Consider the following 17,729-nt stretch of genomic DNA (forward strand, 5'->3'; position numbering starts at 1 on the left):
GGACACAAGCTGGCAGTCAAACAGTCTGGGTTTGTCTCCTGACTGATTTATCTCATTATCATGTCCCCAGTGAATACACCTTCTCGAATGTTTTAGGTATACAACACCAGTCTTACCTGAGAGTAGAAAATGTAACAAAAACATTAACAAACCCCCTTTAGGCTATATTTTGGGGAAATGTCTTCAATAATGCAGGATTAGAATTTTATGATTCTAAGATTTTAATAATTTCACTTGTTTTAAAAGTTAAAACATAGCTAAACGAGTTTATTTCAAACCCTGTCTCAGGAAATACCTAATTTTCACATAGGGTTTCTCTTTATATATAAATACTTCAAAGTTGTTCTTTTACATACCTCAGGCTGTAGATTTAGACTCAATTGGATGTTTCCTTTATATTTTTAGAACACTTATAGCAAGCTGTAAATACATAAATAAATAAATAGGTGGGGTTTCTATGTTTTTCAGAATAAACAGCTTCTCAGACTTCTGGATGTGATGTTGTTTCTTATTGGATTGCAAAGCTAATCACATATTGACCTAAATATTTTTAGTTAACCTCAGTTCTACAGCCAAGGGCAGGAGGGATGAACCAATAGAGCTGTATCTGACCTCAGCCATAAATGTTAGACCAACTAGATCCAATGGTAGGACTGGGGTCCATCATGCTCGCAGTATAATTAATTACTAGATTTACTCTTCTCCTTTTCCAAGAAGCTTTTAAGAAAGTGTGTTTACTTGGGAGTTGGTAATGGCATAAATCAGGCTGTTTAATGAACCGATTCCAGGTGCATCAAAGAATTCAGACTACGTGTTACACATCTCCTACGATTTCTTTGCATAAATGCAAACCTGTCTTAGGCTGCATCTAGAGTCTTATGCAGGAGCCCTGCAGAATTATTTTTACCTGGGCAAAGAGGAGTGAAATAGTATTATCTTTTAGCACAACTAGCATCAGTGAACCGATGAGCTACCAGGAGGGAGGCAGCATCAGGAGCACGACTCATACGTCGAGTCTGACAACAGGCTATATTTGCCATTTTGGAGATGTGAATAGTTGGCAGAAAGCTGCCCATGCCTTCCACAGTTTGCCAAATCCTCTAAAGGATTTGTACCTTTGGTTTTTAGAAATACTAATTATTCTGCTGTGGATCTGGTCACAAAATCCCATGCTGTGGCTTACGATCTTACTCAAAGCCACAAAAAGTTCTTTCAATGACCAAGTGAGATTTCCAAACTGAGTATTCACATGCAATTACTACTGTGAATTTAAATTTGCTTCTCTAAATGCCTGCAAGTGATGAATCAAAAGGTCAGTAGAATAATGGAAGAAAATATGATTTGAGTGAGAAAATATGTAGTGTGGATGTAGTCGTTACGTAATTACTAAGAAAGTCCAAAAAGACATCATCAGTCTATGTTAACTATCTGAAGCAAACCTATGGTGTCCTTTCAATGAACAATTTAGGGTAAGCATATGTGTTTATAGTAATTGTGCTTATAGCAAGGCAATGTAAAGAATCACCAAGAGCATATTAAGCAGTTAAAAAGAAATAAAAATGACTGATTCAAACAGTTATGTGGCTTTCCTGAAAAAAATCCTCTGAGGCTTAATATACATGGCTCCATTAAAATAGTGGGCACAGTTTATCTTGCTAGAAAAGAAGAGGGATGCCTGGGACATCGACCTGCACCGAGCTGTGGGACGTCTCAGGAAATCTGCACAGCCAGCTGGCACCTGCGGGTGCTCTTCCCCTTCCCCTTGGAATCCACCTGTACTCCCTCACCTGCTGTTTCTGCTTGCTTCACTCTTGACAACAGAGGACACGCTTGACTTTTCAAGTCTAATGTCCTTTCAGTGAATCTGGGGGAGAACTTCTTCACAGGCTTTTTGTTATAACACTACTAGCTAAGTCGATTTTTTTAAAAAAACCTTTTATATGGAACATTCTTCAAGGATCTTTGGGCTTTACGTGGTGAGTTTTTTCCTATGTAACAACATAAGAGCAAGTAATTTTCATGTTGTAGACTAGTGGCCACAACCTTTTTTTCAAAGTATTTCCAGGGACTTTAGAACAGGGGCTTTAATGACAGAGGGAAGGAAGGAAAAACCTTAGTTTCACATGAAAGCTCTGGTCTTGCTGAGAAACTGCATCCATTGGGTATGGCAGTATGGAAGCTGTGGCTTGGAGATTAAAGCTGATCCTGTCCGCTGAACAGGGCAAGTACTTTCCGACTCAGTGATTATTTAGCACAGCAGGTATTGTTGTTGCTGAACAACACTGCGTTTTGAACTAATCTGTTCCAACCAAAGTTACAGACTCAGTCTTTAATGCCATTATGTAATTAATTATCTCCACTTTATCCACAATGGCATAATAAATGCAATGGAGACACCTTTAACTGAAGCCACAGAGGGGCTAATGAAAAGGGGACTATTATTCTTTCACAAAGAATAATAAAACCATTGCTAGTCCCTGTAGGAAATTTATTTCCACTAAAAAGGCAGACTGAGAAACAAGAGTAGATATAAAAAAATGTTTAAAACAGCTATTTTCTGAAAAATGTACAGTAAACAGTACAGAGTAAACTTTTCTCATCTATCTAAGAAACATAACCAGGCATTTATCACAAATAACCCTTTGGAAAAAAAAACACTGAATTTTCCAAAGCGTAAATATTCACTAAAATATGTGAGGTGATGGTATGGTTTGTTGTGATGGAGTCGGAGGTCAAACAACTTTTTTGATAGCAATCCTTAGAATATCAAGAAATATCAAGAGTAACGAACATGAGCTGCTTTACTGAAGAACAGGAATAATACTGTGAAGATGCCAGAAGAGGCAGTGTACCTGATTACACCAGCGTGGTGTGATTGACCTCAGAGGGGCTGCTTTTATATTTTTTCCTTTTTTTCTTTTTTTTTTTTTTTTTTAATGGGAGCAATGGACTGTCAGATCATGCTCAATATTGAAATCAGGGAAAATGTAAAACTTTAAACTCTTGAATATTTACTTTTCTACAAGAAAGATGTTCAGTTTGAATGGCCTAGATTAGAGTATTAAGTACAAGATATTTGTGAATATATGAGAAAACAGCAGAGTAATGGATTTGCCAGGAAAATTTTCTGCATTGATTGCAGCAGTATTACTAATCCTGAATCAACCTAAATGTACAGAACTGAATAAGTATTAGAGCTGTCCAATAAGATTTGATGAATGCACTATTCCATTAATTTTACCTTTTTTGTTGAATAAATTATTTGACAAATAATGGTAAAATTCATCAAATAAATTAACTGATGAATATATTTTTTAAGTAATCGACTAGCTCTAATGAATATGCAGGCTGTTCCTTAATGAAAAGCATTACTCTACTGTTAGCCTGCTTTCATCACTCATATGTCACTTTTTTGTATTTTGCAACTGCAATCTGTATATTTTATTCATTTAGCCATTCATTTATACATGGGAAGTTCAAAACAGTATGGTTAATCAATCACTGCAATTCTTAGAATATTTTTGCTTTACAGTTGATTATTCATTACATTTGTTACATACAGGAATGCTTAATAAAAAGAACTTGGTTATTCTGAGGACACCTCGCCCAAGAACTATTCTTGGCTTGTATGTTCCAAGTCAAGTTTACAAGAATGCTCTGAAAATTACAGGGTCCATTTATAAGCCATTTTTGTAGTTGTAAACACTACAATTACCAATTGTTTCAAGAAACTGGAGCTTGAAGCCAAGCCAGACACCTTCAAGGGCCTTGAAAACACGCATTAGAGGAGTAAAACAAGGAAGAGCATACAAGAACCACTGCACAGCGCTAGGATGTTTGGATAAAAGCCACAGAGAGGATTATTTGGATGATGTTCAATTTTGGAGATGTTCCAACCTCAAAGAGCAAGTCTGTATTTTGTTATTACAGAGGTCATCTCGACAAATGATACTGATAGATTTATACTGTTAAACAGCAAATTGCACCTGTTAATGTTACAACATGTCACACTTCTGTGTCCTTGTTCCTCACAGAGGTACGCCAATTTATTGTGGCAGTGACAGTAGGTACCATAGTCAAGCCTACATGACTCTGTCAATACGGCAAAGGTGCAAATCATGTTATAATGGGTGACTTTGAACTTGCTGCATGAAGCTCAACTGAACAGATTTAATGGGAGAAGGTTGTGGAAGAGAGGTATATTAGAAGGGTTGCCTATTGCTGCACTTGGAGTAGCAGCAATTCTCTTCCAAATTTTCCTTCCAATAGCTTGTAGACTTTCATAAGTACAGTGTTAATAGTCTTTGCCCAACCTTTCCAAACGACATAATTTCTGCTGCCAGCTGGACAACTAATATATAGCTATTTCTCACAATAGGTACAAGTGGAGGGACTTATCCCGCGTCCAGAGTTTAAAAGATGAATTTTCCACAAACATCAGTGATGCAGAATAAAGCCCTTACATAGGTCTGTTCCCACTCAACACAGAGCGAGCTGTCATGCCAGAGGTGGGAAAGCCATGTAGAAGTCCTCCACAATGGGAAGGAGTCAGTTTTTGGCTGACATTATGCTCATCAAAACTGCAGCCGCATTACCCTGCAGACAAATGGTTATTTCCATTCTACGCACTTCCTATTACAGGGAGCTTATTATTGTAAGAGTGTATTACAAAAGAAAAGAAAATGTTCTAGGGATTTTTTTTTAAATTTTCATACCTTTTATCTCTGGAGCTTATATTTGTATTTGCCTCAATCAGACATGGGTTGTGGTGTGTGTGAACGTTTGTCCTTTAAAGCTTGTGATAAACTCACTTTTCTATTAAAAAGTTTAAATACTTGTTATAAATAATTTCTCCATACTTGTATGCTTTGATCTAATCTACTGCATAGTTTTAGCTAAAATTGTTGTGGTTCTAAAGATTGCAAGTATTAGGAGGAAGAAATAAGTTGTAGAAATTATCTTTAGCTTGCAGCTTGCTTTACAAAGGTTTAAAATGCCCTTTCTTTCCTAACTCCATCTAAAGAGCTTCTGACCTGCTCCTTTTCATGTACAGTCACCAATCTAATAATAATAATAATAATAATAATAATAATAATAATAATAATTTTTAGATGGGATCAATAAGGCCGTTGCTTTACACTTAAGAATTCTAATAGAACCTTAATATTAATAAGCAAACACCTTCAGAAGTTGTGTTACCGCTTAGGTGTTCAGAGAACTTACTTTGTACTCCTGATAAACACTTGAGCTCCCTGTGCTTCACTACTACTGCAGATTTAAAGCCCAGGGATGTGTTTGAAATAATGTGCGGAAAATCCATTGGGACAGAACCGGTTCTGTTCTTCATCGTTTACATGCTGTCTCAAAGGCATATTACGGTATAATCCAAACCACAAATCTCCTGGGCCCCCATTCACAGAAACTAAAAGTGCCATTTGGGTACCTGGGCATTTGTGCTGACAATGAGTTTAATGATTTTGTGCAAGAATCAGATTTGTGGTGAGCAGCTCTCCAGAGGTTTGGTATCCAAACTCTCCAGGCTATCTTGGAAAACCTGCAAACTCAATGGTATTAATAGATGAAGCTCAGGATTAAAAGTAAGCTTGAAGCTGCCAGATTTTGCAGCTTTCTAGATGAAGGTTGTGGTTCTCTAGCTGGTTACCCCAGAACAAAAATAACATTTCCTTTTCAGAGTCCTTAATTAGTAATCTTTTTTTTTTTAATTAGCTGTGGGCAGAATGGGACTCTTGGAAAGAGATTGACTTCTGTAATGAAAGCGACTTCCTGAGTGCCACTACTTTGGAAAGAGTTTAGTCTTTGTTATGGTGGTGTCCATGCAGCACGCTGCACAAGAAGACTGGACAACGGAAACAGAATTACCACCACCAACGTGCCTTCCACAGAGCAGACATCTAACACCAACTTTGTCTTCTAGAGTCAGTACCTATTTTCATAAAGTTTTCCGTATTTTCCTTAAACAATAACCTGGCTAAGGCACGAGCAAATTAGCTACCTCCCTAAACTCTTTGAAAACATCCCTGTTGCAGTTCAGGCCTCAGTTTGCTATCACCACATCAAAACAAGCTGTCCAAACGCTAAAAAAAATCACACAGCAGATGAAGCAGCTTGCTGAAAGTGGGTTGCCTTTCCTCCCCAGTCTAGTAGTGCATGATTATGAAGAGACAATAATAAAGGTATGTGAATACTGTGAAAACAAGTTATCACAAGATACTTCCATAACACAAACAAAAACAGCAAACCAACCGCAGGGCTATTTGCAGTCCAGCTACAGCTCCTTGTGTGGCTTCATTTAGGCAAAGGAGTGGGAGGAAAAAAAAGAAACTGTCTGGCTGTTATCCTCATCCAGAGGAGGACTGCATTGGTGCATAGGGCCTGTATCAAGTTCTAACACTTCCCCTTTTTCTTTTAATTTGCAGGGATTGCTGGAAGATCTGGAGAGCTCAAAGAATGGCTACAGGCCTCAGAGCCCCGCTTGCCGGATTTGCCTCTGTGGCCAGCTAGACTGCTATCAAAGCCACTGCAGACCTTCTCTGCCTCTGTACTGCGTACCTGAGATCCCGCGTCAGGCACAGCTCAGCTGGAGCTGAAAACAAGGTTACAGATGCACAAATTTGGGGCATTTTGTGTATTTTGATAATGCAGTTTTCCTGTACTAAGAGTGCAGTGATACATCACTGCCCGTAAATCTCCACCTGAAGGCAGATGAGGAACAGGAATGAGAGCAACAACAAAAAAATCCCAACCCTGCTGCCTTCATGGAAGAAAGAGATAAGGTCCAAAGAGGAAATAGGAAATTGTCAATTTAAACCTAAGAATTGTAGGAATTTCCTAGTAAAGGATGTCTCTCCCCATGATTTTGTTTTACCATAGTAGCCTGTCGGCCGTCAGGGCCACCTGGCCCCAGAAGCCCTGAGCCAAGGGAGGTTACGGTGCCTTGCCTCTCTCGAAGTCTGCTCTGCTCGCCAGGAGGGCGAGGTGGGGAGGCATCACCCTGTAGTTGCATCTGCCATGTTTCTCCCAGCCTATCCCCAATCTACAGTAGGAATTTGGAGCGGAATTTAACCAGAATTATACCTGATACTTTATTCAGCTTTGAAATCGCTAGTGCATTGAAATAAAATCATTTTACTATCATTTTGTGTGTGTTAGGCACTGCCACTTCTTCCTTTTTACAAATCCTTACATTTATCACCAAATAGCTTAAAAAGCAACGAAGGGTTATAACTGACTTGACCATAGATGTCACGAGACCTCACCATTGCACCTTCTCCTCCTGTTAGCTCTAGCTATTGCCAGATCACTGTCAACCCAATCATACACAATAATGCCCTATTACAGTTGGAATGGTTTGTTATACTTTATAGCACTTAGAAATGTTCCCAAGGCACCAAAAATGTCTTGATTCAGAATTGAACATATAATACCTGCCAAATTTGCAGGTTTGAAACCACTTCCAATAAGAATTAAAAAGGCCCTCTTCACAGCTGAAATAGGGCTATCAATACTTGACTTGTCTGCCCATGTGAAATAGCGGGTTCTTTTCTCTGACGTCGCAATTTACTTTAAAATAGCTTTGGTGATGACAGGGTACACGCGAGTGATAAAACCATGAAGATGACAGTCCAATCTTACAAAGATGACCGATCACTGATAAGAGATTAAGTCACACAACATTTGAAAAACCAGATTATCTGTCTGCTAGGATAGTGTCTGTGTACACCTCCTGCCGAGCCATGCTGAGATGCCAACGACATACAAAGATGCTACTTCTTAAAAACCAGAAATGCTTCACAGAATTTCTCAAACCCTTGGGTTAAAAGAAAGAAAGCAAGTAAGAAAAAACGCTCTGATCTTAGATTGAGCTTTTTTTGTCAAACATTCATTTTTCAGGGCTAGTAAAGTATTTAGATGTACAGCATATAAATAATTTAGAGACACTATAAAAAGGTCTAAATTAGCCAATTCTGCCCTATAATTAGCACTCACAGCTATGCTGGCAATGGGTGGGTGATTATTAAACACCTTTTATTATCGGTTTTATGTACTACAATAAAAAATTAAAATTATACTTACAAGAATTATTAGACATGCTGGTCCTATAAAACTCCATATAAAGTTATTCTTTGTGCTGAGCCAACATCTGAAAAGTAAACAGCAGAAAATGCCTTGAAATGTGCTGTTGTGACTGTTGCACTCTTATGTATGTTGGTTTGGACACAGAAACAGTGACTTACACTTCTGTGGTGCCATAGTACTTGTATCCCAGTGCAGCGGAGATTCCAACGACCACGGCTGGACTGACGTAGCCAAAGACATAGAAATTCTTATGCAAGAAACCCTTGTTGTAGATGACTCCCACAACTATAAGGTAGAGGTGAATACCTTCAATGCACATCCACGCAAAAGCAGCTAGGAGGAAATAATGGAGTAATCCAGCAGTAATTGAACAGAAGAGCTAGAAATTCAATCAGAGAAAGCAGGAGTCATAATTCTATTAATATGTCTCTGTTAATATAACAGCAACCTAGTGACTCTAAAGTGGTAGTCCAGCAGCCCAGATGTAATGTTGATTGACAAGAACTTGGCCTACACCCACGAGCACACTTGTTCATTAGTGTTTTCCATAGCAACTTGTAAAATAAAGAGACTACATTCAACTTTTAAAATTGGTGCACGTCTTCCCAGTATAAACAAATTGTCAAGGTTGATCCCATAGTTACAGCTGAATAGTCTGTATGCTTTCCTGATCTAGACAAAGTTCATTTCTATGATTTTTTGATAACAATGTAATTAGGCATCACAAGGAGTTATTTCTGAAATAACTTTTGTTACTACAAAGTGCTTGTAAAATGATATTACTCAATCAATCAATACTGGAGTGCTACCTCATGGATAACAGTTCGTATTTTTTCAAGTAATTTTAAATCTTATTCAGCTACTTATAGTAGGGGTATTTTGATAATTTATGTATAATTTAATTTCCTAAAACTAGTCTGAGATGCAAAAATAAACAGCCCAACTTGTATGAAAAGTAGCAGGGACAGGGTCAAGACCTCACATGTAGAAGGAAAAGGGGTCCTCCACCCAACGGAGCAATATCTTAAAAGCGAGCTTGGGACTGCAGCTCTGGCCTGGCTTTTAGGGAAAATTGTCACCCAGAGAGCCACCAATGTGGCTTTGTACAGCATCCAAACAGATGTGAACAGTGAAAATGCTAAACACATTGACACCACAGTCTCAGTAAAGGTGACAAAGTTTAAATGAAACCCATGGAGCAAAGTCAATATACACCAGCTCAGATGAAGGCCCTGCTTCTTTAAATGACCATTTTATATTTCCTGTTACTAGACTGGGAAGTCAGTGTCACTGGAGTATTCATACGGATACAAGGAAATACTGGAAGTAGGTGGAAGATCGTATCTTATACTGTATATTTACTTTACAACACAAAATCAAGATACAAGTGAAAACTACCCACCTTATTATTGTTCATATTAATTCCAATCAGAAAAATAAGTTCCGCCAGGAAAAGGCTGCAGCAGAGGTTTTTGTGAATTGTCGTTCTAGTGCTTTGAATTTCACTGAAGAACCAGAATGTAAAAATGCACATGGAGAGGCAAATCAACGAAATAATTATTCCTAGCTGAGTGATTCTTGTAAGAATGTTATAATTTGTAACACCCTGGGGGAAAATTATAATATAATATTTAAAAGAATAGCTTTGTACCTTCTCAAGAAAGACCTCATTCTATAACACAGTTCTTTTCTTCTTTTCTACAAAATATTAATCAAAACAGTTTGTAGAGTTTCACTGCAAATGTACACTTTGGATAATCTAAAAAGTATTGGGTTTTTTGTGAGACAGATATAATTCTAGGGGAAATTAGTAATGAACTGTATACATTCCTGCTCTTGCATTTTCTGATATTTCTTAACAAAACTTTTTATTAACATGAGTATCTCCTTATATGATTTTAAAAATAGGTCATTTTAGTGAATGACAAATAGACTGGCAGTAGGATATATATTAATATGACATGAACATTTTCTAATATAAAAGGACTTATCACAGTAGTGACTTAGATAAGCAAAATTGAATAACCGTCTTACTGAATTTGCAACATGATCAAAACAAGACTCTGAAATAACAATCACTTCAAGCAAATGTTATTCCCAATATGTAACATGAACATTCTCCAAAGAAACACAGGCTATTTTAATATTGGCTGTGAATATTTTCTGTATAGGAATACAGTTACATTTGCTGCTTGGTATTTGCACAAAGAATCTCTGAAATACATGACTGTGCATCAGCATAAGGATTGTATCCAGCTGACCATAAAATGTATCTAAGTATTTTTTTTTTATAATAAAGGACTAGAGATTATTCTCCTCCCAGCCTTACTTTTCAAAATAACTGTATAAGTACCTGCAAAGGTTTTAAATTTGAACTGAAGACTTAGGATGCTATTTAGCAACCAGGAAACAGCCTCTACCAGCATGAAATTCACAGTGTGAGAGAACTGTCTCAATACAGTATATTCATGCTAATATTCTGCTTGCTGTCAGTTCTGATACCTTATAAAGCTGCCTCCTGAGGCAGGACCTCAGCTCCTGCAGATCCTCACGTAGACCCTGGAAATCTATGGGGCCTCTTAATATAAGAAAGACATAAATTGAGTGGTCATCCTCAGGATTTTGTGCTGATCATGAGTGTCCATGTTTAAGTCATAAACTTCAAATTGATTATGCTGTTGCAAACTCTCAGGAGAGAATTTAAAGCGGAGTTTTAGATGCCAAGGTTAGACAAATGGGTGGCAAAGTTTTGTGAGAGAGAAATTCAGGGCCATATGGTTACTGACCACCGATGAATGCCAGTTAAATCCCACAGCAGTCTTAAAGTGGGATTTAAAATTAAAAGCAATGCACCAAAAATAAGCACAACAGACTGTGTATTTGGAACAAGATACTTTGCTGCATCACTGCTCTGTAATACTGCAGAAAGGACATAAGTAAATTCAAACACATATGGGAGGAATTTTGTTTGCTCTGTGCACAATAAATTGCGTGTTTGCTGAACAAAACCAAGAGACAATGTAAAGGGGGAAAAGTACATAAGTTGCACTGAAATAAAAACATAAGGAATGAAGACAGGAGAAAGTATCAGGTAAAACATTAAATTAAAATAACACTTACAACAGAGCCACCTGAGGACATCAAAACAGCAAAATGAGTCAGATGATTACATTTGCATGAGATATGAGTGGAGTTGGAATGTGTCAGCTCACAGCCTTCTGTAGCCCAGTTGCCATTCATTGTGTCTGCTGAGTAGTTCCAAAACGCACATTTAATATCTTTATCCGCAGCCTGGAACAGAAACAAGATGTTTTACTGATGGCAAAAGGCAGGATATTTCCCATCAAGAGACCTTTCTTACGTTAGCCAGCGCAATTCATTAAAAATTGCTTGTTACTGTTGGAAGGTTGGGAAACAAAAAGCACATTCTCCAAGGCCTATTCCAAGCAATTAAAACATTGCTGGGGATGAAAGAATTTTATCCACACAGCTAACACCCCACCAAACATGTAGGCTAATCAGATTACTGAACCTTTCTGGCACTTGCAAAGGTGTTGGAATTTTTACCTACTGAAAAATTTGTTATATGTACCCCTGCACCTGCTGAACGTGGACTAAACCCCAAAGTCACAGCCACATTGCTTGTCCTGCTCATAGTCCCTTCCAAATGAGCAGTTCTAAGACTGAGACTTATTCTGTGCATTTTACAAAGTAATCTGGGACAAAGCCAGGGTCATATCACACCTGCTATATCAGGTGCGACGACAGCAATGAATAAGACCATTAGTATTATTTATTACAGTCAGTGATTACTAACACTAGTCAAAGGTAAGGTCCCCACTGTACTAGAGGCTGTATAAATATATGCAAATTTATATAAAGGTATCTCTAGCTCAAATATTAGAAGGCAAGTAACAAATTTAAAAGCATAACCAAGGTTAACACATTGTCCCACTGCCCACCTCCCTACAGAGTCATCTCATTGTTATGTTTCTGATAATTCTTTGTGCCCTGTAAGGTGATTCTTCACATACAAGTGAAGTTAGCAGAATCTATATATACTGGAAGTAAAACTCTCAGTTTTAAATAAATGTGTTCAGATTTCAGAAATAACAAGGTTGCAATACCATAGGTTCTGCTATTACCTCCTAGCTCCAAGTTAACTTTTTGAGTTAACTTTGAAGCATTTGTTCACTTTTTTTAGTATGCATGCTTAAGCACCTGATAAACTTTCAGAAAAAAACCCACCTAAATACAGAATAGTCAAGATGGTTCAGGCATCTACATTTTATTCATACTACAACCCAGCAAAGATGGCATTGTTGCCCTTGCTTTAGTTCCATAGCAATTTTCAGCTGTATCATATTTAGTATATTGCACTTAGGATGTCACATTTGAGATTACTCTTATTAAAGAAATAAATGACAAACTGACATCAGCAAACAACAGAATTATGTGTCAATATATCATACACTGCAGGTATGGTTACGCCACATAAAATGATTAGTTATTGTTTTGTTTTATTTGAAGTTAATAATAAAAAAACCCCTTACCTTGACATACTTTAAGGTAAATGTTATTTTCTCAAGCTCATAGAGTGTAGGTGGATTTGAGCTAATTGCAACGGCTATAACTGATGAGCTTACTGTCTGTCTCTGCTCTGAAGTATCTTTCGAGGAGCGGTTTTTAGGTGATGAAAGCAAAGAACCAATATTGCTATACCGCAGAAAGACAACTGCGACGGTGCCTATCAATCAAACAGACCACGTTTAGTAGTTTGTGGTTTTTTTACAGAAGAACAAAATTGAAGACATTAAGGAAACAATAAACAATAGACATTATTACTGCTATTGCATAAAATATGCAAAACAGATGGAATCTTTGTGGAATACTTGTAAAAATGTTTTAGAGACAATGAAATATAGCTTTATTTAAAACAATGTAACTGCCATTAGAAATAAAAATGTGTGTTCGCATTGGAAATTCTAATTAGATATATGCATATATATTTTTTCTAGAGTAATATATGTTTGTTGTTCTGCAATTGGCTACACATGTGATGTCAGGTCTCATAAACTAAAATGGCTCAGACCTGAGGTAAATACTGGGTCTCTCTGAATTACCTGGCTTGCTTTGACTTCCATTACAGTGGAGCCAGGATGGAAGACACAGGGAAAAAGAAAGCAAAAGGTATTTTAGGATGCAGTGCTGGTCTGAAAAAAACTCATGATTTTTCTCCCTGGTACCAAGATAAATCACATTTTTAGGTACTGATAGGTTGTGAGATTCAGATTAGCATTTTCCTATGTTTATTAGGTTAGGTGGTTTAATTCCAGAGCTGATTAAACATGTTTGTTTATTTTTAGTGATGACAGTAGTTGTAAGCTGTTTCTGTAGCACTCTGAGGTCCAAGACAAGATCTGGGCCCTGTTGGTTTTGGTACTGAAGAACGCACGTTCTTGCCCCAGTGACCTACTCTCTAAATAGAAAAGATGCACTGATTTTTGGAGGAGGACTAACACAGAGAGTTGAAGGGGCCAATCCAAAGTCACACAGCAGATCTATGGCTGAGAAAAGTATAACGCTCAGGTCTCTGGTACCAATATCCAGTGTTAATACTCACTGGATACTCACTGTGCCACTGGAAATGTTAGAAATATCAGTTTTGAGACAATAAAGGGGTAGGAGAGATGGTGATAAAAACACCTTGACTCCTCCGTAGTTAGCAGGGCTGAAGCTCAATCTTGGTAAACTCCACATTTGGTTATTTACTAGGGGGTACAAATCTATCCAAGGTGTTTATTAACCCACCTACTCTCTAACCTTTGTTTCTTACCATTAGGATGAGATTCCTCTCGCTTCTTTGGAGAGATCTTTATGTAATCTCCCCCTGTGTATACATGAGGGTGAATGTGTTTCATGTGGTGTGAATCAAAAGCAAAAACCTTGAGTGCTGCAAAAGAAGAAAAATACTGTACAAATCACAGCTCCATTACGGTCTACCATAATTTACAGTTAGGTTAATAAATGTGCTATTGGATTGCGTAATTACCATGAATTTTAAGAACATATCATTGTGCCAAATATTTCAAGAAAAATGCTATTAATATAACATGTTTGCTTAAACCTCTATGTTTTGTTATTTTCATGCATACATTTTACTCTCATACTTTTTACTCTTTCCATGAAAAATATAGTGTTTTATTTACCTTGCATTAAATTAGGCACTGGAAAGAATAATGTAGGTTACTTTAGGAAGAGCTATTGCTTTATTAAAAATGCATTTCTGAAAGGGACCACAAATCACAATTATAAAAAGCAAAGCATAAAATTCTCTACTGAATAGTAACATTTGATAAAAGCCAATTTTTGAAAAGTATATACTTTATGGTTATCTATCCATGCTACCAAATGCACATTGCACCATGAAATAATGATGTGTCTTGTCAAAAAGCAAACAAACAAGCATCACCCCTCAGGACAAAAACTACATTAGAGGACATTGAGCTCTTTACTTGGTTCATTATAGTGCGGAGTTTCAATCACCCAGGATGAGAACAAAAAAAAGTCAATCAGGCCTTTTTTAAAAAACAAAACAAAACAACAACAAACAAATCTAAAACTTGACTGATGGAGGAATATGACTAAGCTAGACCATCTGCATTGCTTATAGCACAGCACACAAAAATAATATGAGCTATTCAATAGACCAGCTGTCAGAAAATGTTTGTCAGGACGTAAGATATAGTTTTCTGTGGCTGGAGTTTTTAAAAGCTTGTAGTTCAAGAGCTTGCACCATAAAAAACAGTGGGGAGAAAGGGGTAGTGTTGTAGGTCTTGTCCCAAAATAGATGCGTGGGGCACTTATGAGCCCTGTGGAAAATATATTTATGCTGAAAAACAATAACAAAAAATTTTGCCTACACTGCCACTGGAGGCTGCACCCGAATCCTCTCTTCTTGACCTTCATGGCCTCAGCTCTGCGGCCACGAGAGCCTCTGCTTTCAGCCAGGGTGGCAAGGGAACAGGGGCTTTACAGCCAGCTCCTAGCACCGCTCTGGATCTGCTGCAGACCCAGAGGTGCTCTGCACAAATATAAATTTGTTTCTACAGAGTTTATGTCATGGAACAAACCCCTCCCTATTTTTTCCTCACTCTTGCTCATTTAGTTTCAGAAAGGTGAGGGAAAAACAGGTGGTTTGACCTGCCTCGGGACCAAAGGAGGAATCTTTCTCATCAAGTCATCTTACAAAATGGCAAACCAGTAAGAGACACTGAAGGACTGTACTGAATCTAAAATAAGAAATCAGGTCACATACAGTTTGGGTACATTCAGAAAAACAAAAATGAAAGAGTGGCCATTGCCAAAGGAATCAGCAGTGCTTTCTTAAGATTTTCAAAAGCAGCTGGTATTAACCTTACTCTGTTCCCATTGAAGGAACGGTAAAACTATTATTAACACAGGAAAATTGGTAGGAGTTGATGTGAAGACACCAGCACACAGGGAGAAGGTAGGAGAGCAAAATGGTGCAATTGAGACTAACCAATTCTCCTTCTCTGAAAAGGAGAAATGTCTCCGAAAATAAAGCCACGCAAGATTTGACTCAGTAGATACGATCCTTATTCCAAGTTCATTTACAATTCTGAACCAAAAAGAGTAAAAAAAACTGTATAGAGCAAATCCAAATTTCATTCCACCGGTGGTTTCTATGCATATAAGATGCATAGGATAATTTTGTGCATGTAAAATGAATCCAGATTCACTGTGACAGTGTGACTATAACAAGAGATTGAAAGAGACTCTGAAAGGACAACTTCCCACAGCCTCTCAAGTTTTTTTGGGCTCTGGGCTCAAATGTTCAATCTTTGAAAATTATGATACCTACACTGAAAGTCAGGTGTTAGTTATGAAACTCATACAAATTAACACCTGTGTGTTTCACATAACACCATTTCTAATCTTCATAATTGTGCTGAAAAACTCCTTAGTGTAATCCACACCTAAAGTATACCTTAGATTAATTTTCTTTATTTTACCTATGTCACTTGCATTAGCATCTAGCTGTGTTGTCTTTTTGAAGTTCTGCGACATGAGAAGCGTTGCTTGTTCTGCAGTATGCAGCAGCTTAGTCAGGCTCCGCCTTTGGTTTTCTACAGGAAGAGCTTCCCAGACTGTAATTTTGTCTTTTTGTAAAAAATTGTTCACGGTGTTAACAAAAACCTGTAAATAAAAGAATATTTTTAAGTGGAAGAGTCATACGTTATTTGTAAAATAAGAAAAAAAACCCACAACTTTAAGGTTTGATCCACTCACGTTAATGGTTGTATTACAAAGTGCTTCGTTGTCAGAAACAGAGTAATGCATGGTATTCAGTGATGAATAAGATAGTGCTTCAACATATGAAATCACATCTACAGGTAAAAGTGGTCCCAAAGTATTTTTATTAATTTCTTGCAGCATCTCCAGGGGTGTTTTTAAATGACTAATCTGAAAAAAACAAGAACTCACATCTTAATGAAACAAGTAAAGTCACATTTCTGCAAGTGAAAGTAAACCCAATGCAAATGACTGATTTCTGTGAATTAACACACTGGCTTTTAAGATGCTTGTGCATAAAAAGAGGCACTATTTAAATCAACAGCTTGACCTAAAAGTAATGGTGTTACACATGTCTGGTATAACCCTAACAAGCAACTATGATTAAAAAAAAAGGCATGTGCTATCATTACACATTTTTTTTTTAACTACTGCAGCTCAGTTTTATTTATCCTAATGCTCCAAAATGAACAAGTAAACATTCTGCAAAAATAATTAAATATCAGTGATATGGTTACTCCGTTGACTCTTTTCTGTTAAATTTTAGCTGAAGAGGTGGGAGCAGATGGACAGTATTTGTATATTTTGTGGTTGTTTTTTTTCAAATGCAGATTATAAAGCATGTAGTTTAGTAGAACTGTACTGCCTATTTCACCTTCACCACTTCAGTTTATGAACTGCTAAATGTACTTACATAAAAAATCAGTTTAAAAAGTAATAGGCTAGAGAGGGCGAGATGAAGATTAAGATTGCAAGCTTCAGTGTCATGGCTGAATAAGAAAAGAATTCTTACTTCACGATACTGAAATATAATGAGATCCTATTGATCAAAAAACCCCCCAACACCTGATTCTGTAAGATCCGTAGTCTCTGTGGCTGAACAGCTTTTACAGGACTTGCTTCGTCTTTGACTGCAGCTGAATAGAACACCAGCTAAAAACTAGGCTAAAATCTGACACACTGTTATTTACATGAAATTGAGGTATTTTGACTTATTACTTTGATTTAAGTTTAGTTTGACTATGTATTTAAAAAAAAATCTCACTCTAAGATCCTGCTGTGCCATTTACCATGTCTTTGCATGTAAATGTGGTAAGCACATATTATATTTAATATAATGTATTACATTGCAGGTTAACATAGAAAGTATGTTAATACAATGTATACCTTACACTAGGTTGATAAAAAGCCTTTAAATTAATATCTTTCTGAATCCCATAACTTCGGCAAACTGCTTAATATAAAATGCAAACATATACAATTGGCTTTAATTTATTTATGCTTATGTTTCATTTATCCTTTTAAATTAGACAATA

General features: G+C 37.1%; 1 protein-coding gene across 3 annotated transcripts in view; it reads right to left on the bottom strand.

Annotated features, from left to right (window-relative positions):
- ADGRL4 (adhesion G protein-coupled receptor L4) overlaps positions 1–17,729 on the bottom strand; it is a 75,887-nt gene that overhangs the window by 11,152 nt on the left and 47,006 nt on the right. For all 3 annotated transcript variants that reach the window (XM_075156120.1, XM_075156119.1, XM_075156121.1), the window contains 8 exons: positions 16,411–16,584; positions 16,134–16,317; positions 13,934–14,050; positions 12,651–12,844; positions 11,218–11,388; positions 9,500–9,703; positions 8,256–8,476; positions 8,095–8,161 (listed from right to left, as the gene is read on the bottom strand). In XM_075156120.1, the coding sequence (XP_075012221.1) occupies positions 8,095–8,161; positions 8,256–8,476; positions 9,500–9,703; positions 11,218–11,388; positions 12,651–12,844; positions 13,934–14,050; positions 16,134–16,317; positions 16,411–16,584 (1,332 nt within the window). The remainder of the gene's footprint in view (positions 1–8,094; positions 8,162–8,255; positions 8,477–9,499; positions 9,704–11,217; positions 11,389–12,650; positions 12,845–13,933; positions 14,051–16,133; positions 16,318–16,410; positions 16,585–17,729) is intronic.

Source organism: Calonectris borealis, chromosome 8, assembly GCF_964195595.1.
Source record: "Calonectris borealis chromosome 8, bCalBor7.hap1.2, whole genome shotgun sequence".
Taxonomy (NCBI): domain Eukaryota; kingdom Metazoa; phylum Chordata; class Aves; order Procellariiformes; family Procellariidae; genus Calonectris; species Calonectris borealis.